The following is a 25,050-nucleotide window of genomic DNA, read 5'->3' on the forward strand; positions in this document are numbered from 1 at the left end:
CGGCATTGACGTGGAGAGGGGATTTTAAGTTAGTAAAAGAAGTCTGGTTGTGAATAAGTGGGAAACGCGTTGGGAGAGTAGTAAGGACACGGTTACGTTCGAGTGTATCTGGGTTTTCAGCCAACAGCTCATGGTTCTCTTGTTGCATTTTTGCATGAGAGGACCTTAAGTAAGACGGCAAGATGTGTGTGTGGAGCGTTGCATGAGGATTGATTGCATGTTTTGTGTGACTGTCCGGAGTACTCTGATGTTAATGGGGCATCCTCGACAAGCCGGTTGATTGAGTTGTTGAATAAGTATTCTTTGGATGTGTTTGAGAGGAGACGATGGATGTTAACTGGTGGTCAGAGTGTTTGGCGGTTTCTAATCTCATCTCATTTTTGCTTTTGTTTTCTAGGCCACTGGTCCGGACTAAAGGAATACTCAACCGGAAGTAGCTTCGGCTACGAAAGTCTGACCGAAGAGTTTAAAGTTGGTTGGATTTTAGTCGTTTCCTACGAGAGGCATGCCCACTGTGGGAATTATTTTAAGCCCCTTTCGCCACGCCACTTCCAGCCTTCCAACCGGTACACCTTTAAAGAAGCCTAGTAAACTGTGACCAACAATTTATATTCACGCATCCCCGAGGAGACTAAATTGTGAGGAAGTGGAATATGGAGCCAAAGCTGGCGTGCCTATCTACAACGCATATGCGTTAAATGTTTAGCATGCATTCTGTGCTAAAGTCTGGAATGTCCCACTGATTTAATTTTATTTAGGTTCTTTACATCATCATTCATCATAATTTGGCGCTTAACAGCCTTACCAATCTTGGACGTTTCGTAACAAGTCACGCCAGCAGCTATACTTGTTTCTCGCTTACTGACACCAATTGGTAGCACCAATTGGTAGCCCAGTCTTCCTCCATCTACCTTTCCCAACTCAGTGGAGGTTTCCCCCTTCATCTGCTTTCAATTTCCTCTGCTTCTTAGCTGGAGCGTCTTCGTCCATTCGCATAACATGACATAGCCAGCGAACTCTTTGGGGTTTTACTCTCTGCACTATTTTCATGTTTGCGTAAAGCTCATACAGCTCATTATCAAATCTGCTTCCATACTCTCCTTCGGAATCACGGACAGGATCATAAGTCCTCCGGAGAAATCTCATCTTATCTTGACACCAACCATGATTCCGAGCCATACATCAGGACAGGCATGATCGGCGACTTGTGGAGCATGATTTTTGTTCGTCGAGGGAGGACTTTACCTTTCAATTGTCTACTCTGTATGAAATCCTTCACAGTCTCATTTATTTATTTATTTATTTATTGTAATACCGTCAATGAAACAAAGTTTCTTACAGACTACTAACAACAAGTACATACATTTTTATCTAAAGAATACAAGTATGTTACATACCAAACTTAAGAAATTAATATGCTAAGCATTTAAAACAAGTTTAAATATCTATAGATAATGAGCGAAAAAGATTTACGAAAGCTTTAGTGGTCATTGAAAAATCAATGACGATTGTCAGAGACAAAATATTAAATTCTCGCATAGATCTTGCAAGAGGAGCATTGCTGGCGAAATTAGTTTTAACCTTTTTGCAGTAAAAAGGGTAAGTGTTCGGAGGTTACGCCTAAAAGTAATCCTTTCCATGAGAGAAGGGCAATCAAGGATCCCTTGAATAATATTGAATATAAAAGTCATCGACAACATAGACCTACGACTATCTTAGAGCGAATTTAAGAAACACATTTTGAATACGTTCTATTATTTTAATAGAAACTTGGCTATAGGGCCTCCATATGAAAACTGCGTACTCAAGAAGCGAGCGTACAAATGTTATACATATATAACATATTCAGAGTATAAGGGTCAGAAAACTTAGTGGAATTCCGACGGATAAAACCAAGTACTGAGTAGGACTTTGCAATGATGAAGTCAACATGATTATTAAAGTTTAACTTCGGATCAAAGATAACCCCTAGATCTTTCACTTCAGTAACATTGCGCCGAAAAGTATTCGAAATGCTATAGTTCGTAATACGAACATTCAAAATTTTAGCAAACGTCATCTTAAAGCATGTTTAATATTTAAAGGGAGTCTATAACGTAGACACCAAGAATGAACAGCGTAATATCACGTTGAAACTTAGCTTCATCAGAAGTATCCCTGACTACCGCGAAAATTTTGAGATCATCTGCATACTGTAAATAATTTGCAAATAAAAAGCAACTACTTATGTCGTTGCTGAAAAGAACAGATAGTAGAGGGCCTAGAACGCTTCTTGCTGGACACCGGATGAGGCAATGAAAGGTTCTGACGAAACACCATCGATAGTAGCAACACAGCGTCTATTAGAGAGGTATGATTGTATCCATTTCAAAAAGCAGGAATGGAAACCCATATGAGCAAGCTTTCCAAGTAGTACTCTGTGACAAACTTTGTCAAAGGCCTTCGAGACGTCTGTATATACGCAGTCAACCTGGAATCCAGCTGAGAAAGCAGTATGACAGTAATCTACAAATACAGCTAAATTCGTGGCTGTGGATCGCCCAGACACAAACCCATGTTGATTTTGGCAAATAAGAGATTTGGTTGCAAAATACAGTTTATCTTTTACAATGCACTCAAAAAGCTTAGAAATGGTAGAGAGCTTTGAGATAGGTCTATAATTGCGAACATCGTTTTTCTTACCTGATTTTAAGATTGGGACTATGTGAGCAACTTTCCAATCATTAATGAAGGCTCCTGAAGCAAGAGATTTATTGAAAATAATTTTCAATGGTGCAATTAGAGCAGGGCAGTTTTTCAAAAGGAGTGCCGACAGGCCATCAACATCGGTTTGAGAAGACGGCTTAAGTGTGGCAAGCCCTTTGGCAATGTCTTCTGAAGATAGGGTAAGAGACCCAAAATTAAGGTGTGAGGAATTTGAAGAAAATCTTGATGAGGGGACATCATTTTCAGTAGTAAAATTAGACTTAAAAAAATTAGCAAACAGATTAGCTACATCATTGGGTCCATCAGCGAACTTATCATCAAGAAACACTGACTTTGGAATAAAAGAGCGTGATCTTTTTGATTTGATAAACGTCGAAAAATATTTCGGATTACTTTTAATACTCCACTCGGCGCCGCGAATGAATTTGTTGTACAGATATTTATATAGGCGATTGAACTCGACAGCAAAGTTTTTATATTTATAAAAAAAATACATATTATTAGTGAGCAGAAAACGTTTATGAAATTTGTTTCTTAGGTTTTTAAGCTTTTTTAATTCTTTTGTGTGGCATGGAATACTATGTGGTCGCTTCTTTTTAATGGATATATTATTCATACAGAACTCATGCATAAATGCTTTGAAGTTGGAAAAGCACTCATCGATACTTGAGTTTGCTATTAGAGTTATCTCGAATTTATACCCGCCAAAAGTGATGTGGCTGCCAAAGGGCGAATGCGCTGATTCTTTCTTGAAGAAAGCAAGTACTCCTTGTCCTCATTTACCCCACGACCCATTTATTTGCCTCTTTTATGTAATCCAGGGAAGGCAGAACTCGCGCCTCAGTTGTTAATTATACGCACAAATACTAGATTATGCAATCAAGGGCTAGTTTTGCTGCTAGAACTATCTTTTCCAACATATTTTCTGAAGGCTTGTTTAGTTTCGAATAACTCGAATGGTGTTGCTTGACGTTATTTGACAGAGCCTTATTAAATTTGCATCGAACTCAAATTCAGACATAGCAGCATACACGCGAGTTCTTTACGCGCTGTTAAAGGCTGTTTCGAAGTCGACGAAAATATGGTAAATGCCGATTCTCTTACAATGAGTCTTCTGTAGGATCGGGCACATCATAAGGATCTGCTCGATAGTAGATTTACTAGGTTTGTAACCGCATTGACAAGGCCAATTAGTTAGTTGACTTTGGGGTTCAGTCTTTCGCTTAATACGCTAGATGGAACCTTATACGCGATATTAATAAGCATGCGGGATCGCAGAGCACACTTAAATTCCAATCTGGTAACAAGCGCTTATCCGAACATATTTTGCTTAGAAGTTAATGCATGGCCTTAATCAACTCTCAGCGGGTCCGTCGTTGCCCGGTGCCTTGTTATTCTTTAGTGAGGTTATTGCCATTCTCATTTCGTCATAGTCGGGTGCCGCAACGTGTTTTTCGTCATCGGAATCGGATTGTTGTTGTAGCGATAAGGAAACTCCCCGTGGGTTTTCGATGTTGATGGTCCTTTGCCGACCCATTACGACCATCTCGAGAACGATTTAATATGACCACATTGTATCTTCTAGGCCATCCCGCCCCAACCTCTAGTTCCAAGAGGAACTTCTTGGGGTCGCCAGAGCCATGTCTGTTAAATATGTGTATGATGAGGATTCACCTCACGTAGGTGAGGTTGACAATTGAGTTGCGGAAGCTATGAAATGCCCTTATCAACTCCTTGAATCCCATCGTGTTCGTTTTCTCCCTCGCTAGCTAGCAATCCCGTCATTACTTGGTGTTCCCTTCACAATTTAAGCACATTCTTTACGTCATTTACCAGGTCGCCATTATCATTCATGCTGGAGGTTGCCACGATCCTGAAACCTTCCGTCATCCGCCGGATTTTTTGGTAGAATGAAGCTACTCGCACTCACGCCGAAAGTTCCTTACAATGTTATTTAAAAAACTGCCTTTTCTATTATCTAAAGCCAAGGTACTGCTTTATACAAAAGTAGCAGTTCTTCTTCATTATTAGATCTCCACAAGCATGCTGTTAGGACAACCGCAAGGAACATACATACATAATATAAAACGAACATCCTTCAATTACTTCAACTTAAAACCAGAAACGCATATTTTTTTCTTAAAAAACTAGTTTCTCGAGTTATGCACTCTTCATTGTCCGTAGTTGCGAAGGACTAATGAGTTTAACTAGCTTGGCTTCGATACCTAGTTTGTATAAAAGTCTATCGATGTCTATCTATGAGCGCGTGTGTGGGGAAATTGTTCACATGAAGAAATTTTAACGATATCTTATATTTTTTCAGCCATAATACCGGCACTTCACATTGGCTCGATCCACGTCTTTCGAAATTCCAAAAGAAATCACTAGAAGATTGTGTTGATGACGAACTTCCCTACGGTTGGGAAAAAATCGAGGACTCACTTTATGGCACCTACTACATCGATCATGTTAATCGACGCACTCAATACGAAAATCCGGTTTTGGAAGCTAAACGTCGTGCAGCTGAACAGAGACAAAAATCCCAACAGCAACCACCTCCTCCCGCACACACAAATTTACAACATGTACAAAACAGTGGAGGAGGAACTTGTATACAACGTCAATCACCTTCCAGTCAACAACAGTCACAACGATCGCGGACACCTTCTACATTAAACGGCAGCAATGTCATTGAAGCGGATGAAATAAATCGAGGTCTAAATGCGAGCTGTAATACAATGGATATGTCACAACGTGGTATGCAACCTCCACCAGCGAATGCAAGCCTGCAACAGTCACTGCCCAGCGCACATTTGCCTTACAAGTTTACACGAAATCCAGCCGAAGTGCAAGGTGAACGCATCACTGCGACTTTGGTGAAATCGGCTCGCGGTCTTGGTATTACCATTGTAGGCGGCGATGATGATGCGGAGGAGTATCTGCAAATTAAATCAATTGTGCCACATGGGCCTGCGTGGTTGAATGGACAGCTACAAACTGGTGATGTGCTGGTTTACGTAAATGATACCTGCGTCCTTGGGTTCACTCATCACGAAATGGTAAGTTCGGTTGCAATTATATGTCATGTTTTTCAATATAAGTTCAAAACATCCTAACAGATTCTGTGTGGGATGACTTCCGATGTCTGACAGTGAATAATGTAGCGCGATTTGTCAGTGGGAAAGATTGGACTGAACTCCAATACCCAGCGGTTGGAAATGGACCCAACAGATACTGAAAACTATGGGTGTGCTGCAGAGTCTGACTCAGCTTCTGAGCCGCTCGCATTTTATTTAGTGAACTAAGAATGGACTAAGAGTTTTATTTAAAACCGTCACTGCTATTAATGCTTATGACTGAAACACGTCCACGCTGATTCTTTTTGACCACACTAACGCAATCTACCCTTAATTGGTGGTTGGTTAGCCGTCGTTGCGAAGTTTTTTTTCTCTCTTCTATCTTAGAAATGAATATCCTGGCTGGTCAAATTCTTTTCGAGGTATTCGGTCTTGTACTGGAAACACCGGGCTTATATCAGCCAAGGGAATGCCCATACTGGTAACACTCCCCTTGTGTTTTACAAGACAACAACAAGAATGCTATATATACGGTACGTTCCGGTAACAAGCACTAGACCGACGATCTCGGGAACGATTTAATAAGACCACGTTGAGCCTTCTAGGCCATGCCGCTTATAATTGTATGGATTTTGCTCTTAAAATTACTGCTGATAAAACGAAAACTACTTTCAGGTCAACATCTTCCAGTCAATTCTACCTGGTGAAACGGCTACACTCGAAGTATGTCGCGGCTACCCATTGCCGTTCGATCCTAACGACCCCAACACGGAAGTGGTCACAACAATAGCTGTAGACGGTGTTAGTGTTGCGGCGATAGATAAACAACGTCGAATGTTACTCGATTTACATATGGATGGAAATTACAATTTTCTCGACGTTAGCTGCGGTGATGGCTCCGCAAAGGCGCACCCGCACAACAACATGCGCAGCCAGCATTCGCCAGCAACCGGTGGCTTAAATGATGGTTTCATTTTGATGAAAAAACCTGATTTACAGATCCATACCTTCTCAATTGTCAAGGGTGCTATGGGTTTCGGTTTTACCATTGCCGATTCGGCATACGGACAAAAAGTGAAAAAGATACTGGATTACAATTGCTGTACGCAACTACAGGAGGGCGATGTACTGCTGGAAATAAACGGCGTTGATGTTCGCCAACAAACACATCTCGAAGTGGTGCAAATACTTAAAGACTGTTCAAAAACCGAACCCACTCATGTTAAAATTCAACGAGGTAGTACTACAAGCAACAACAGTACAAACGTATTGTCTTCTGCAGATATTTATAGCACCGTCGTAAAAAATCCACCTTCAACAACAACCGACACAAGTAATGGTTTAGGAAATGTGGCGAAGCTGCGTAAAAATTTCACATCGGCACTGTTTCGCAGTAAAACTCCAACCGCCGATTTGTATAGCACGCAACAAAAGGAGATTTTACCGATACGACCAAAGACACCATTAGTCGATACGCGTAATACACGCGATGAACAACAACAACGTCATGATAACAGCGATGGCACGGATGGTAGATTGTCTGAGTCACGCAAATCTCCAATAGACGAAGGCGGCAGTGGCGCGCACAAATCAACAAATAGTCTACAAGAGCTTGAATCCATTAGTCAAGATATCCCTTACCTAGAGCCATATCGGAAACTAGTTGCCAGTTTGAGTGAACGACTAGCCGCTGGTACATCGCTGCTCACCGAGGGAGCAACCACCACAGACCCGCGTAGTAATGCAGGAAACTTGGATATAGGTCTCACTATGGGCTGTGGTGTAGGTGCGCTTCAGTCGTTGCCTTCAAATGTAGGTGATACATTGCGCCACGATCATCATGAGTATGCCACGGCGGGTATGCGTAATAGCACCGATATATATGGCATATCACCACTGCCCACATCGGCCATGAATAATTTCTATACTCCGTCGCAACAATTACCCACACCACCACCTCATTTCAGCATGGCCTCTAGTAGTTATTCATCATCCACGCCACTTAGTTTCACAACAGCACCTTCTACAACACGTCACAATCTCGTGCATCATCATCAACAATTACCGCCACCACCACCACCACCGATAACGCACATTCCACATTCGCATTTGCACACGCACGAACCACAATATTCGCCTGCTTCGTTGTCACATACTACAACGACATTGCAAGCGGCACACATACAAAATGAACGTATGCAGAAGCGTGTGAACGAGCTGCTGAATGATCGACGACGTGTAGGTTTTGTTACGCTCGATGTTTCGCAGTCACAGTCACGGAAACAGTCGTCACCAGCGACGTACGGCGGTCAACAACAACAACAGCCTTCGTCCTCCTCCTCGTCGCACATGCAACATTCGCCCGCCGTTAGTAGTGTTTCACAGCAAGCTTCATTATCGTGGATTGGGTCAGGCGTTTATTCGAATACACTACAATCATCACCCGGTGGTAATATGCCGTATATGCAGCGTAATTGTGGTACACTCGGCATGCTCGACGAGCTGACAACGGAGCAGTATGAGTTGAGTGAGGTTACACTGGAACGCCAAGCGCTTGGCTTCGGGTTTCGCATTGTTGGTGGCACTGAGGAAGGTTCACAAGTGACGGTGGGTCATATTGTACCTGGCGGTGCAGCGGATAATGATCAGCGCATTAATACGGGTGATGAGATACTAAGCATAGATGGTATTAATGTGGTAAGTGGCTTAGAGCTTACAAATTTTACTTGCACTTATAAGCATTTTGCCTTGACTATGTCAACAAACTAGTCATCATCTTATATAAATAAAATAAATGTAAAGCGCGATAACCTCCGAAGAGATCTAAGGCCGAGCTTCTCTTCCAATTTGCGTCGTGCTCCTCTTGATTTTTCCCTACAAATTGGCCGGACGGGACCTACATGTTTTATGCCGACTCCGAACGGCATCTGCAAGGCAGATGAGTTTTCACTGAGAGCTTTTCATGGCAGAAATACAATCGGAGCGCTTGCCAGACACTGCCGAGGGGCGACCCCGCTTAGAAAAATTTTCTTCTAATTGAAAAATCTTATTTCTAAAATTTTGATGTTGCTTTGTCCGGAAGTTGAACCCAGGGCATACGGTGTGATAGGCGGAGCACGCTACCATCACACCACGGTGGCCGCCACCACCACGTCTCCTCTCATCTTTACCCTTGCACCTCTTTCTCACAAACAGTTTTAGCCGTTCAACATATCACGTCAGTCGATCTTCGTTGGGCCACCTAACGCCAAGGGTACTCAAACAAGTGGGTGTCGCTAAGCGTACCTTCTTACGAATTGCATGGCCAGGCCAGCGTAGCCGCTGGTTTGATTCGCTGGCTTTTATTGATGTCTGCCTAAAGCTTGGATTGGAAACATTTTTCGTCCAGGGACCGATATATCCCATTTTGGGTGTCCAGTCGCGTGCCCTTTTTGCGAAGTGACCCTCCGGCAGAGTACAGTGCAGCCGATCCTTTTTTAAGCTATTGCATAGATTTTATCGCTGGCTTGGCGACCAAATCAAAAAAAACCGTAACGGATATTTGTCAAAAAAGATCCGAAAAGCTCGAAAAGGTTCGAAAACGTTCGTAAAGGTTCGGTGTTAGCAACAGGCCAAATACATAATATTGGATCTTTATCATAATCAGCGGTGGGCAGGTTACCAAATTGAGAATGTGTTAGTAAACACGAACGCGTAGCGAGCACGAAAGCAAAATCAATTATTTATTTAGTTTGATTTCAATGCTTGAACGGTGAACATGTGTCACACGCACTCTTTGGTACTCTGTTTTAAGCGCGCGTGCGACACTTCCTCACCGTACGACCATCGAAATCAAACTAAAAGAGCTGTCGTTGATTTTCACGAAGTAGCCATTGTACTATCGCTTATCGTATACATATATGGCCGCTTACAACCCAACCTAATAAAACCGCACTGCGTTTTTTTAGCGCACGCAAACAACCGGCGTTTTTTCCCTAACCCAAATAAGCATGCGTCGCAACAATGTAAAGCATGTGTGCAAACGTCAAATCTAAATGTCACGCAGAACAAAAATTGGAAATCGAGTTAGGTTTTCACGCAGCAAATTCAATTTGAGTTGCTCTCATACAAGTTGTATGTGCATGAGACATTTTTGACAGAAAATGACTTGCGTGCGTTTATATTAGGTTGGCTTGTTAGCAGGTGCTAAGCTCACGCCCACCCCGGATCATAAAGTTAAAGTTAAAAATAAAGTTAAAGTTAAAGTGAAAGTTAAAGTTAAAGTTGAAGTTAAAGTTAAAGCTAAAGTTGAAGTTAAAGTTAAAGTTAAAGTGAATGTTAAAGTTAAAGCGAAAGTTAAAGTAAAGTTAAAAATAAAGTTAAAGTTAAAGTGAAAGTTAAAGATAAAGTTAAAGTTCAAGATAAAGTTAAGGTTAAAGTTAAAGTTAAAGTTAAAGTGAATGTTAAAGTTAAAGAGATAGCTAAAGTTAAAGTTAAAAATAAAGTTAAAGTTAAAATGAAAGTTAAATTTAAAGTCAAAGTTAAAGTTAAAGTTAACGTTAAAGTTAAAGTTAAAGTTAAAGTTAAAGTTAAAGTCAAAGTTAAAGTTAAAGTTAAGGTTAAAGTTAAAGTTAAAGTTAAATTTAAAGTTAAAGTTAAAGTTAAAGTTAAAGTTACAGTTAATGTTAAAGTTAAAGTGAATGTTAAAGTTAAAGTTAAAAATAAAGTTAAAGTTAAAGTTAAAGTGAATGTTAAAGTTAAAGTGAAAGTTAAATATTAACTTCTCTTTTATTCAATAAAAGTAAAAAATTTGTTTTCTTATCGTTAAGTTAAAGTTAAAGCTAAAGTTAAAGTTAAAGCTAAAGTTAAAGTTAAAGTGAATGTTAAAGTTAAAGCGAAAGTTAAAGTTAAAAATAAAGTTAAAGTGAAAGTTAAAGTTAAAATTAAAGATAAAGTTAAGGTTAAAGTTAAAGTTAAAGTTAAAGTGAATGTTAAAGTTAAAGAGAAAGCTAAAGTTAAAGTTAAAAATAAAGTTAAAGTTAAAATGAAAGTTAAAATTAAAGTCAAAGTTAAAGTTAAAGTTAAGGTTAAAGTTAAAGTTAAAGTTAAAGTTAAAGTTAAAGTTAAAGTTAAAGTTAAAGTTAAGGTTAAAGTTAAAGTTAAATTTAAAGTTAAAGTTACAGTTAATGTTAAAGTTAAAGTTAAAAATAAAGTTAAAGTTAAAGTTAAAGTTAAAGTTAAAGTGAATGTTAAAGTTAAAGGTAAAAATAAAGTTAAAGTTAAAGTTAAATATTAACTTCTCATTTATTCAATAAAAGTAAAAAATTTGTTTTCTTATCGGTCACCACGCTTAAAAAGGTTGACTTGAATTAATATCAAAGAAAACAAAATGTTGCATAACTATTATAATTGCATAAGTTGATAATATGCAATAGCTTTACCGCGGCAGTCCCCGAGTGCCACACATCCTTTTTTTCTTAATATCACTGCTCTGGACGTTGAGAATCGGAAGAATCCTTAGACGGTGACGTTTTAGTCGTCACAAGTGGTGAATGTTGTTGTTGTTGTCGTAGTGATAAGGACACTCCCCGAAGGCCTTGGGAAGTGTTAGCGATGGTCATTGTTGTTTGCCAAATGCAGATCCGGTACGTTCCGGTAACAAGCACCATTAACGCACCAGAGCCACAATCTCGGGAACGATTTTGTATGACCACATGAAACCTTCTAGGCCATACCGCCCTCCCACCCTCTAGATCCATGAGGAAATTAGGTACGCCAGAGCCTCGGCTGTTAAAGTAACAGGATTCGCCACGGGTAGGTGAGGTTGACAATTGGGTTGGAGAAGCTATATTTTACGCTGGCAACACCTTGAAAGGGTTGCGCTACACAACCCCTTGAATAAATTTGGTATTTTAGCCGCCTCTTACGACAGCCATACCTGCTGCGGGTATATTCTAAGCCCCCTTACTCGCTGGGGGCATGTTTTAGTCATCATAAGTGGTGAATGCCTACCTACAATTAGCTCTCTTATTGATCAGGTGATACGCGTGTGTATCCAGTCGAGTTAAGCTGAACACTAAAAAGATACATTTATTTCAATTTGTGGCGCACTATTTTAATGTCTTATGCCGTCTTTTGGGGAGTCTTATCGATGTTGATGGTCATTTGCCGGATATAGATCGGTACCTTCCGGTAACAAAGCACCATTAAGGTGCTTCCCAACCATCTCCGGAACGATTTATATGACCACATTAAAACTTCTAGGCCATACCGGCCAAGAGTACTGCGAGACGAGTCAAGTTTCCTTGGACTTCCGTTATAGGATATTGATGACAATTAGTGATCGGTCGCACCTATTGGATGGGGCGAAGCATTTCTACAACAACAACAACAACAACGAGAAGTTAACAAAAATTTTGAGATATTCCATTTTTCTTCTAAAGCTTCATGGAGTAGGAATTACAAGTATTTTTACTTTAAGATTCTTTTTTTTTTGTCTTATCCCAAAGGTGAATTCATCACATCATAAAGTTGTTTCATTTATGGGCGAGGCAGCGCTCCGTGGGCAAGTAACTATGATATTACGTCGCCGCCTGCGTTTATCGCAGCAATCACACTTGCTGCAGCCGCAACAGCAACAACCGCACCATCAACATCAGCTAACAGCTCCTCTTCGTAATAACATTCGTTATCCATACGACGTAATAGTGAGCCGGCATGAATCTGAGGGTTTCGGTTTTGTAATTATATCCTCATCAAATCAATACTACGGCTCCACAATCGGTAAGTTTGCCGAGAGATTATCACATTTAATCGAAAAATCATTTAAAAATGTTTCTCACTTGTAGGCAAATTAATACCTGGAAGTCCAGCCGATCGTTGCAGTGAATTAAAAGTTGGTGATCGTATTATCGCTGTTAATCGCATTAATATCGCTGGCATGTCACATGGTGATGTAGTCAATCTAATAAAGGAATCCGGGCTTCATGTGCGTCTAACAATTGGCTGTCCGAAAGATGCACTGGTGCCAACAACGCCAACAGCACACAACATGATGGGTACACCAACATTGTTGGTGAATTCAGCACAAGTATCTCCAGGCCAACTGTCACATACGCAACTACTTTATACGCCATTAACAACACAACAACACAAACCGCATTTATCACCAAGTTTATCACACAATAATGATGGCGCTTATTTCATTGAAAATCCCCACTCAAGTGCGACAGGAAACTTCACTCACCCGCAAACTCAATTACAACAACAACAGCAGCAGCAACAGCAACAATTGCCACCACAATTATGACTTTGAGATATGCGTATAAGACTCTACAAAAGCTTCCTTTAACACAACGAGTAAATACGTAAGGCTAATATTTCATACACACTATAGGGCCGTTCCATTGGTTTATCGAGCTCTGGCTCTGGCTCAAATCTCATTGGAACGATCTGGATCAACTTTATGAGAGCTGGCAGCACTAATATAAAACATCTGTTTTGTAGAAAATAAGAAGAAACGTACACAAAATTTTAAGATACTGGTAGAATTATTACCATTTAAATAGTTTCGCACGTAAGCAAACTATTTATATTCCTTACATCATCTTCAAGTTGTTTACTCTTTCAGTGTTTTTGCTTTTAAATATGGCGAGATCTTTTATGTATACACAAATGTACACGTATTTAGTTCAGTGCTACAATGGCTCAGCTATATGGTTGGCTCATCTCACCAGCTGATTTTATGTTTTTTCATTTCACTGGAGTAGGGATTGTCAGAAGGAGATGGCAAACTTAAAAGGAAACCAACGAATTTACAACATTTTCTTACTACTTATAAATGACGCTAAGTTTTATGTTTTCATTCCATTCCATTCGTCTATCACCAACACGCTAATTTCGGCAATGTGAAGAAAGGTATGTTATTGCTGTAGAGATGAGCCAACCATATAGTTGATCCATGAGTGCTACCAACTCAAAAGTAGTTAGCTGTCAAAAAATCTACTACAGGAAACGAAACGAACAGAACTGCTATACGGATCAGAAATTGAATCAGATAAATATCAGGATCACAACGTTGTTGTTGCATTTGCATGTGCATGACAATGGAATTCGTTAGGCAAAGTATGTATTGACAAATATGACTGCAGCGCGAGTGTAAGGTTTTAAGTGAGTACCTGCCGACGTCGGCCTAACCTCACAGATGCACCATAATGCACGTCAAAGTACCTTGGTCCCAATCGATGGTGTGAGTGGACACATCGACACCTTGGTTAGGTTGGATGCCTATCTACACCTCTTCCATTCTATGGGTCATGGCACCCGGTCGCAGTGCAACTTCACATTCGAGCTAACCAACTCCTACCGCATTCGGATATCAACCACAGCCACGACGATGCTGCCGAGGGGCCTACAGTAAATGAGCAGAAACGGAGCAAGCTTCGCGGGCTATCTGCTCACCGTGTTACCACTTTAGTCTTAATCTAACTTTCGCAGCCGAAGCTACTATCGGCTGAGTATCCACCTACTCCGGACCGGCCGCCTAGGGGTGAGGTGGGGTTAAACCACTATCACATTCGCGGACAAACACACTTCAGGAGGAAGACGACTCTAGCTAACGTCCCTTTCACGTTTGAAATATCCCTCCCATATTCATTTGGCGGCTTTCAAACTTCCACAAGCATTTGCACATCTCTCCGTTTATCTCATCAAAACCCGGAGACCGTTAAGACCTAACCAAGCCAAACGCGTATTCTAACCTTTCGACTTCTAGTGAAGGTACAGGTACCTTCCGTGCAAGAGGGGTACCTGAAAGAGCCCTTCGAGTCATAGCTCCGACCATTTCCCCCATGTTGATAGTAGGGTTGCCAGTATTTATTTCGGGCTCCCGGGACAAACCTCAAATTTGAGCCAAATTCACGGGATTTTTAAAAATTTCCCGGGACATTTGAAAAATATGAAACACCTATATATTTGTATGGGTTGCTCATTCGGCGAAATAATTTTTAGATAGAATTAAACTTTTTTAAACTCATTTATTTATAAGAAATATTTTTATGAAACAGGCTAACAATTAATACGTTTACCTACTGTGTTTAATTCGAATTCAATATTCTATGGATTCATTTTCCAAACGTTATTTTAAAACACAACACTTGCCTTGCAAAATGAATATTTAGGTGTGCGAAATGTTAAACATTTAATTAAATTTCAATATTCTATGGATTCATTTTTCAAAAGTTATTTTAAAACACAACACTTCCCCATGCAAAATGAATATTTAGGTGTGCAAAATGTCAAACATTGACAATATTCAGAACCACAGTAAGGATGAATTTTTCTTCTTAACAGAGTTGCATGCAATATGCTAATGAGCTGAATACAATCGAAGTCGCAAATATGGCCATGTTTCGTAGCAGATTATAATTTACTAATTTTGATATTGTGAAAATGCCGGGACATAGCATTTCCCGGCGGGACACTTTAAAATTTGTTAAAAATACGGGATTTCCCGGCCAATACGGGACAATTGGCAACGCTAGTTGATAGCGTCGTTTCGTCTTCTTCTGTCCGATGGCGACCCCGACAGATCCTGCATACCTGAGCCCAATGGTCATCCAAGTTTTCAGACACCAAGTTGCACCATTCTTCTTTTATTTCAACAATCATTCTTTCATATTCAAGCATTTGCCTACTTAGTTGACGCCTAAGCTGGTACACGCCATCTCGTTGAAACTGGCGTCTCAGGCGCCCGACAGATCGCTTTTGGGTTAGCTCATGCATCCACCATTTAACACAATGATATCGTTGTTTCTTCTAACTTTGAAATATGCTGTCATTCACATTCCAGATACAACGGGTTAATAGACAACCTGCTCATCTACTGGAAGCTCTACAAATACGTCAACCGGTGTAGCAGTACAGGGTCCAGCTTGTAAATATATCCGGGGTGATTCGGGGAGTGATCATAATTTGAATCAAATCATAATTTGAATCAAATTATGGTCACTTATCCCCTTAACCTCTATCCGTAGTTAAATGCTCTCGCTGCTGGCTCATTCATAAGGGTCACATCTATGTCACTCTAACCCATGGGCTCATCGAATGTGTACCACTCACTCGGTTGGTCACAACGTAAACCAACGTATCCACTAGCCCAAAGCTTCTCCCCGTCCAGGTGAAGCCCTGGACAACTTACTATGACATATAGGAGGTCGCTTAAGCTAGACCAACCTTTTCAGCCCAATCAAAAACGAGACCGTACTAAATTGCACAGTATTTAATGCTAATTTAATACGGGTCAGTATTTAATGCTAATTTAGTACGAGGTTGTTATCCCGGACAGGGATTATTGGTTGAGGGAGCCGCCGGACCTGAGCGATAGGCTGCAGATATATACTGACGGCTCCAAACTGGATAATAAGGTGCGTAGCGGTGTCTTTGCACCTCAACTAGGGTGGAATCTATCCTTTGGCTGCTATTAACGAGGCCGTCGAGCACTTGAGAAAGGCTGTTCACGGCTATAACCAAATTCGTATTTACTCTGACAGCCAAGCTGCACTAAAAGCGCTTGGATTGGTCTCATGCAAGTCCAGGACAGAGAGAGAAATGCCGCAAATCTCTCAACGAGATCGCTGAGCAAACTTCCCTTAGTCTGGTATGGGTGCCAGGACACTAAGATGTACCGGACAATGAGATGGCTGACGAACTTGCAAGAGGGGGCACATCCGTTCCGCTTTCGTCGTCTTGGAAGGGATTGGGCATGCCGCTCGCTACCTGTAAGCTCACTTAGAAAGGGATTTTCCTTAGGGAAGCAGGTGTGAGATGGAGCAATCTTGAATCCTACTACCACACTAAGCTCGTGTGGCCTGAATGGGACGCGAGACGTCTCCTTCTTCTTGCAAGGGGGGACATATCTCTGGTGGTTGGGCTTATAACCGGCCACATAGCAATCGGGAGGCATGCACAACGGCTGGGTGCTCCCTATAATGATTACTGCAGAAGCTGCAAATACGAAGAGGAGATAGAAACAGTCAAGCATTTTCTGCGCTTTGGCACAAGAGGAAGAAATCTCTAGGATCTCCTTTATTTGGCGACCTTTGTGATCTGGTTAACTTGGAACCTAAGAAATTCCTGACGTTTGCTAAATCGACCTGTTGGTTTGAGTAAGGGAGAGATCCACGTGGTATCACAACGGGACCTTTATGGGCTTAAGTGCACTGGTGCTCGCACCGGTGGCCACTCTAACCTAACCTAACTATTTTGTATCGATATTCTTTTATCGACGACCGGCTGTGTTGTTAAATAAACTGCAAGAAACGGCAAGTGAACTGGCTGCGTTAAAAATCACGAAATTAATATTTCTCGCAATTTTAGTTGAAAAAGAAAATCAGAAGTTAATTAAATACTTTCGAACACGAAAAGCTGCTTTCTTTATAAATCAAATGTCTTTTCAGTACTTGGCGTACGTTTAATCACAAGATTGAAGAATTACTAAGTCCATCGCCAGTGGGCGGAAACCTTCTTATAGAAGTAGACAACCCGTTCCACTTAAAAGCAACGGAGTTTCGAAAGCTGTACCGACTGACCCCACACTTGCTCATGATATTATTTCTCATATTGATGGTAAATTAAGGGGTACAACAATAACTGCGAAATCAACAGAGAAAAAAAGAAATTTATATCGCATTTACTTACCTTTTGTTAAATAAGTAAAAACTTGCACAATAATGACTTTTAAAAGCAGTTAGTATTTTTGGCATTCCTTTTGTGCTTTTCGCATTTTTAAGGTTGCGTTAAGCTGTGCTGCCACCTTTTTAGTATTAAAACGAAATATAAATGTCATTTATTTCGAGTCGTTAAAACAAAGTTAGTGAATAGCACAATGTTGTTGTTGTTGTTGTTGTTGTTGTTGTTGTATTAACGATAAAGACACTCCTCGAAGGCTTTGGGGAGTGTTATCGATGTTGATGGTCCTTTGCCGGATATAGATCCCGTACGCTCCGGTAACAAAGCACCCTTAAGGTACTAGCCCGACCATCGCGGGAACGACTTGTATAGCACAATCGATAAGGCAAGCGACAAAATCGTTAATTAAAATCTCGACAAATCGCATCGTTATAAGTTAGTGAATTCCACTACTTATGTACCAAAGCGTTGCTTAAAACTTATCAAGCAGCAATCAGCTGTTGGGATAACACCATCTGGTACTGAATCCGCCTTGGATTATACTTTGTATGAATAAGTACGTAGTCTAACAAAGTACACTCGGATTTCGATTTGATTTTTTAATTTTTTAATTCCATAATTAATTCACCACTCAAACAGATTTGACCCCGAATTTTGCCATTTTTGGGTAAACTTAAAAAAATATATATATTTAAACAAAACAGTCACTTTTCTGAGCTATATTTTTGAAATTAACATACATATGTATATGTAACAAAAAAGCAGTAAAGTGTAAAAAGTAAAATCATAGAAAATTAAATTTTAATTTGGGAAATTTAAGATTTTTGAAGTAAACTTCAAATTTAACACCTTGTTTTAACTTTCATTGTGAATAAAAGTAAATTTTAATCGCAGATATTTATTGGCACTAAAATTTCTAAAAGGCAATGAGTGCATTTTACTGCCATTTTGTTATAGACGGCAGTATATTGCTAGTACAATATGCTCGCAATGAGTTTTGAATTCGAACTCAAAAAAAGACAGCCTACAAAATGTTTGTGATTGTAGCAGCCATGATGAAATAATAAAGGTGATTCAACAACATAACTTCACTTTTTCGGCAGCTCTATTTGCTAGTATTTACTTGTGCTACAAAAGTACTAAATTTTTATTGCCAAATCTTTCGTACAAATTTTCTCAAAAATTAAGTTTTTGCAAAATTTTGTCTATAATATTTTGGGGAATACAAAGTTACGTTTATGTTTATGTCTAAAAAATTCTGGAAGTAAGCTGCTTATATAGTTATTATATTTCTAAACGTATAGTAAAATCTACTCCGATCGTCGTAGGATTCACAGGCAGTTATGTATGATAGACAACCCTCTAAATTATGCATGCCGAACTTGTCAGAAGAAGGGAAGACGTCAACGAGATGAGAACCCCTGAATATTCATTTCATCATGGTAGCAGCATAATTGTGACAAGAAAACATTTAAATTTAGGTACATTCTTTATTGAGAATAAGTCTGTAGTAGCAATATGGAAGTATTACTTACTACCGTGATACAAAAAAGCAAGGTAATTTCACTTTAGCGTATTTCACATTAACTATGCTAGTTAGAAATACAGTTTGTCAAATTCTGAAAAAGCATTGCCACCTCAGCAAAATTATGTTTTGCAAATTTTGAACTTTTTATGGGGTATTTTTATTCATATTAATATTTAAAGGATTAAAGAGCTCTGAACCAAGGATGCTCAACAAACGAAACGATAACATTTCACTTCGTTAAAAATCAAAATTAACTTAACGAAACGATCTCGTATCGTTTCGCCGCGAAACGACACCACTTCGTTAACGTTACCCATCATCCGGTGGCAAAGATCCTAAGACAGATAAATAATTTTGCATGTACATGCAACAACAACGATTTGAGCCAGATAAATTCAGATAGAAGTCTGGTTCAATTTGTGAGCCAAATAATTTGTTAATTACTTGTCTTTAGTTTGGCAACGCTGCCTTTAATAAACCTACTTTTCAAATATAGTTGTCGCTGCTTGGCCTTTCGCCGTATGAGTTAAATGAAAAACAGCGGCGACATCTGCCTATCACATTTCACGTGTGCGGTACTATCACGTCCTCTGCTTCTCAAGTCTCTCAATGATCCAGAACATTCCCGTGAGAATTGAGCGTGATCCGGAGCTGTAAAACTCACTGGATGACGGCTGTTATAAACGTTATGAAACGCTCGTCCTTAACGTTAAATTTATTCACACAAAACCGAACACGTGCTATGACATTGATAGCACGCTTCGTTTTAAAGTTTAGATTAAGGCCGCGACACAATGACATTTTTCATATATGTAGATGCATTTAACACAAGCTTATGCATTCCAATAACATCGCCACAATCAACCAAGATGTAGCGTTTGTAAATATGAAGGAACTTCAGACTTGGCAATTGAAGTTTATTTCGCCTTGCCCATTCACATGCAAAATTTCACGAAGCACTGTCGTAAACATTCTTTCTATACAACAAAAATACTTGCTAACATATTTTGTGTCGTATGCGATTGTTATATTGCAGTTTTCAATTGCGAAAAATGTTAGTAAAGTTACCAACCAGTGGAAAAAATAATTGCACTTGCAAGTGTGCCAACACACTTAGCCAAACCAAATGTCAAATTCTTCTTCTTATGATTTGGGAAGTTGGCTACTTTTCAATATCAGATGGCGCCAGTGTCGTACAATCCACCGTTCTCCACAAAAATACGTGCAATCTACTCATAAAAGGCCAATTAATGGTGACTTATAACCATATAACCATAACCAGATAAAACAGCTGATCGAACCTACCTTATGGAAATCAATGTAATCGATTAATGGTGCCATACCATAACGCTAACGCCATAACCATACCATAGCCAACCAATTGTTTTTTGGTTTCTCGCCATATGCATAACCTACAAATATTTGAGTTGGTGAATTTAATAACTTTTTGTACATTTTATTCATTGTTTTGGACAGGCATGCTTAACCAACGAACCGATATCATTTCGTTACGATAATTAACGTTAATAAACGAAACGAAATGACGAACGTCAAACTAACGTTAATTTGACTTTCTTAACGTTAATAAACAAAACGAAATAAGGTTAATTTGACGTTCTTAACGTTAATAAACGAAACGAAATGACTTTGTTTCGTTTATTAACGTTGATTATCGTAACGAAATGATATCGGTTCGTTGGTTAAGCATGCCTGGTTTTGGATACGTTATGACTAGAGACATATTTTTTGTAGATATGTTTATAATTTTTTGCGTTTTCTTCATTTTTGATGAAATTTTCGCGATTTTTAGGTTAAGGCACCATTAATCGATCACATTGGATGGTTATGGATATGGGTATGGTTACGACTATGGCGTTAGGGTTAAGGAAGTTTAATTATCCCTTAATGCATCAGCTTGTGTTATACTCATTACGAGGAAATGTACTGAGTGCAATGGCATAGAACGAGTTAAAATATGTGTAGATATGTATGTAGAAATGAATGCATTTCAAGACATACTACAGGTTATTAAACAAACTTCTGTTAACACTACGGACTCATTCAGTCTGAGTGAGCTCTTCATGGTGCGGCCAGTTCAACTTAATCTTTCTTTGGAAAAAATATCTTTTATACATTGTTTTCGGAAAAATATGATTTTTATATTTTGAAAAATATTCAATTTCGACATTTGTTTTTCGGCATTTTTATTTTCGACTTTTCGTATGGATCCCTTGATATAGCAACGTTTCCAACATCAAATACACCAAATTCTAAGCTGCCTTCTTCTTTCCCATAAAAATTTCGCAATTTGCTCACTATTCAAGTTCCAATTTTCAATACATTGATACAACTTATGCCTGAACTCACCACATTGAACCCCAAGACTGAAAATTATAATTCCATTACGAAATTCCATCTTAAAGTTAAGCCATAGGGATATTCATATGTATATAAATTCACAAAAAACATTTAAGGTCAGTTTTTAGATAATGCATTTGGCTTTTAATTTTAAGAATTCATAAAGTTAAAAGTAAATTGTTTTTTATTAAAAATAAAATAAAAATCATAAAAGTACAATAAAATGTTTTATTTTTTATTAAATATATAATTTAGTTTTTACAATCAAATAAAGTTCTACTCTAAGAATAAATTTGTAGTGCGGATTATATATTTAAAATTTGCGATTTTAAATTGTAACTACTCTTAATATATAAATATCTAATATAAGCTCAAATGTAAACCTTTTTAAGTATGTATTCATAGTTATTATTTTTTATGCTCACCATGAGAAAATGCCTCCTAAACAAATAGAGCCTTATCTTACCTTTTTATTATACACAGATATATATGTATGTATATGTATACCTTAGCCTAGATAAATAGATCAACCTAACAAATATACAAATTTACAGCCCTACTCAAATACTTTACAATTACATTCATACATCCTGTATTAGATTTCAGAAAAAAATGTGTTTTTATTTTTTTCTTTTTCACACGACTTAAATTGGTAAGCGGAAAAAAAGACGCTGTTTATAGGGTCACGCTGCGTACGGGCGCGACAAAGCGCGGTATATTGGTGCCTTATCGTGAGACAAAAAAGGAAGAGAGACGCCTATTTAAAAGGAGAAAAACGCGAGCAGAACTGCGTAAGTGGCAGGAGCTTCAGATGCTAGCTAATAGGAATAATTCCCGAAAATTCTACAAAAAAAAACCGGTGGATAAGGGAAGGTTTGAAAGCTGGGGTAGATTCCTGCAGGGATGATTATTATTACAGTAACTGAGAGTGTGCTTAGGGAACACTTCTTTTTCTTGGACTGCTGTGAACAAGATGGCCTTTATAGTTATAACGCAATTAATGTATGCTGAAAATGGATGAGATCGGTGGTATACATATATAGCATATATCCCCCACAACCTATTGTTCAGATAAGAAGCTTTTCGTATTACTGCACCATTTTAACAGCTAGAAGCTTCAAATTTCTACGAATGCTTACGTATAGAGCATTCATTGTTGTCTGAAAAAATTGTATGGATCGGTGGTATATATAGTATTAGGGCGGGTCGATTTAAAAATCGCTCATTGCTCTGTGAAAATCGTATTCTATGGATCAAAATAAGAAACTTTGTTGAAGGAACCATACCTCTAAAACGAATTCTGATGCCCCCCCTTGGGGCGAAATTTTGGGTAGCGGCAATTTCAATTCTACCTGCTGTGTCTTGTGGTGGCTTAAAAAAAACAACACAAGCAATCTTACGATCTGCAATTGTGTCACAGTGATACCTTCATTTTTTAAAACGGTTGAATAAAAAAGCCACACAACTATGTTTACGACATGCAAATGCATCACAGTGATGCCTTGGTTTTAAAAGGGGGTTGTAAAAACGCTAATTTCTAATAATTATACTCAGTTGAGCACAGCTCACAGAGTATATTAACTTTGATTGGATAACGGTTGGTTGTACAGGTATAAAGGAATCGAGATAGATATAGACTTCCATATATCAAAATCATCAGTATCGAAAAAAAATTCGATTGAGCCATGTCCGTCCGTCCGTCTGTCCGTTAACACGATAACTTGAGTAAATTTTGAGGTATCTTGATGAAATTTGGTATGTAGGTTCCTTGGCACTCATCGCAGATCGTTTTTTAAAATGAACGATATCGGACAATCACCACGCCCACTTTTTCGATATCGAAAATTTCGAAAAATCGAAAGTGCGATAATTCCTTCCCAAATACGGATAAAGCGATGAAACTTGGTAGGTGAGTTGAACTTATGACGCAGAATAGAAACTAGTAAAATTCTGGACAATGGGTGTGGCACCGCCCACTTTTAAAAGAAGGTAATTTAGAAGTTTTGCAAGCTGTAATTTGGCAGTCGTTGAAGATATCATGATGAAATTTGGCAGGAACGTTACACTTATTAATATATGCCTGTTTAATAAAAATTAGCAAAATCGGAGAACGACCACTCCCACTTTTTAAAAAATTTTTTTTTTAAATTCAAATTTTAAAAGAAAAGTTAATATCTTTACAGTATATAAGTAAATTAAGTCAACATTCAACTCCAGTAATGATATGGTGCAACAAAATACAAAAATAAAAGAAAATTTCAAAATGGGCGTGGCTCCGCCCTTTTTCATTTAATTTGTCTGGGATATTTTTAATGCCATAAGTCGAACAAAAATTTACCAATCCTTGTGGAATTTGGTAGAGGCTTAGATTCTAGGACGATAACTGTTTTCTGTGAAAAAGGGCGAAATCGGTTGAAGCCACGCCCAGTTTTTATACACAGTCGACCGTCTGTCCTTCCGCTCGGCCGTTAACACGATAACGTGAGCAAAAATTGATATATCTTTACTAAACTCAGTTGACGTACTTATCTGAACTCACTTTGTATTGGTGTAAAAAATGGCCGAAATCCGACTATGACCACGCCCACTTTTTCGATATCGAAAATTACGAAAAATGAAAAAAATGCCATAATTATATACCAAATACGAAAAAAGGGATGAAACATGGTAATTGTATTGGTCTATTGACGCAAAATATAACTTTAGAAAAAAACTTGGTAAAATGGGTGTGACACCTACCATATTAAGTAGAAGAAAATGAAAAAGTTTTGCAGGGCGAAATCAAAAGCCCTTGGAATCTTGGAAGGAATACTGTTCGTGGTATTACATATATAAATAAACAGATGATGTTCTGGATCACCCTGGTCCACATTTTGGTCGATATCTCGAAAACGCCTTCACATACACAACTAAGGGACACTCCTTTTAAAACCCTCCTTAATACCTTTAATTTGATACCCATATCGTACAAACACATTCTAGAGTCACCCCTGGTCCACGTTTATGGAGATATCTCGAAAAGGCGTCCACATATAGAACTAAGGCCCACTCCTTTTTAAAATACTCATTAACACCTTTCATTTGATGCCCATATCGTACAAACAAATTCTAGAATCACCCCTGGTCCACGTTTATGGCGATATCTCGAAAAGGCATCCACCTATAGAACTAAGGCCCACGCCCTTTTAAAATACTCATTAACACCTTTCATTTGGTACCCATATAGTACAAACAAATTCTAGAGTCACCTCTGGTCCACCTTTATGGCGATATCTCGAAAAGGCGTCCACCTATAGAAGTAAGGCCCACGCCCTTTTAAAATACTCAAACACCTTTCATTTGATACCCATATTATACAAACGCATTCTAGAGTTACCCCTGGTCCACTTTTATAACGATATTCCGAAAAGGCGTCCACCTATAGAACTAAGGCCCACTCCCTTTTAAAACACTTATTAACACCTTTCCTTTGATACCCATATTGTACAAACGCATTCTAGAGTCAACCCTGGTCCACTTTTATAACGATATTCCGAAAAAGCGTCCACCTATAGAACTAAGGCCCACTCCCTTTCAAAATACTCATTAACACCTTTCATTTGATGCCCATATCGTAAAAACAAATTCTAGAGTCACCCCTGGTCCATCTTTTTGGCGATATCTCGAAACGGCGTCCATCTATAGAACTTAGGCCCACGCCCTTTTAAAATACTC

The 25,050-nt window shown here is 38.9% G+C and overlaps 1 protein-coding gene across 7 annotated transcripts in view; it reads left to right on the top strand.

Moving 5' to 3' along the window:
- Magi (membrane associated guanylate kinase, WW and PDZ domain containing protein magi) overlaps positions 1–24,838 on the top strand; it is a 244,304-nt gene extending 219,466 nt beyond the window's left edge. For all 7 annotated transcript variants that reach the window (XM_067772445.1, XM_067772449.1, XM_067772446.1 and 4 more), the window contains 4 exons: positions 5,030–5,765; positions 6,459–8,480; positions 12,272–12,545; positions 12,611–24,838. In XM_067772445.1, the coding sequence (XP_067628546.1) occupies positions 5,030–5,765; positions 6,459–8,480; positions 12,272–12,545; positions 12,611–13,071 (3,493 nt within the window). In that variant the 3' untranslated portion in view covers positions 13,072–24,838. The remainder of the gene's footprint in view (positions 1–5,029; positions 5,766–6,458; positions 8,481–12,271; positions 12,546–12,610) is intronic.
- The last annotated feature ends 212 nt before the right edge of the window (positions 24,839–25,050 follow it).

This window comes from Eurosta solidaginis, chromosome 3, assembly GCF_040869045.1.
Source record: "Eurosta solidaginis isolate ZX-2024a chromosome 3, ASM4086904v1, whole genome shotgun sequence".
Lineage (NCBI taxonomy): Eukaryota > Metazoa > Arthropoda > Insecta > Diptera > Tephritidae > Eurosta > Eurosta solidaginis.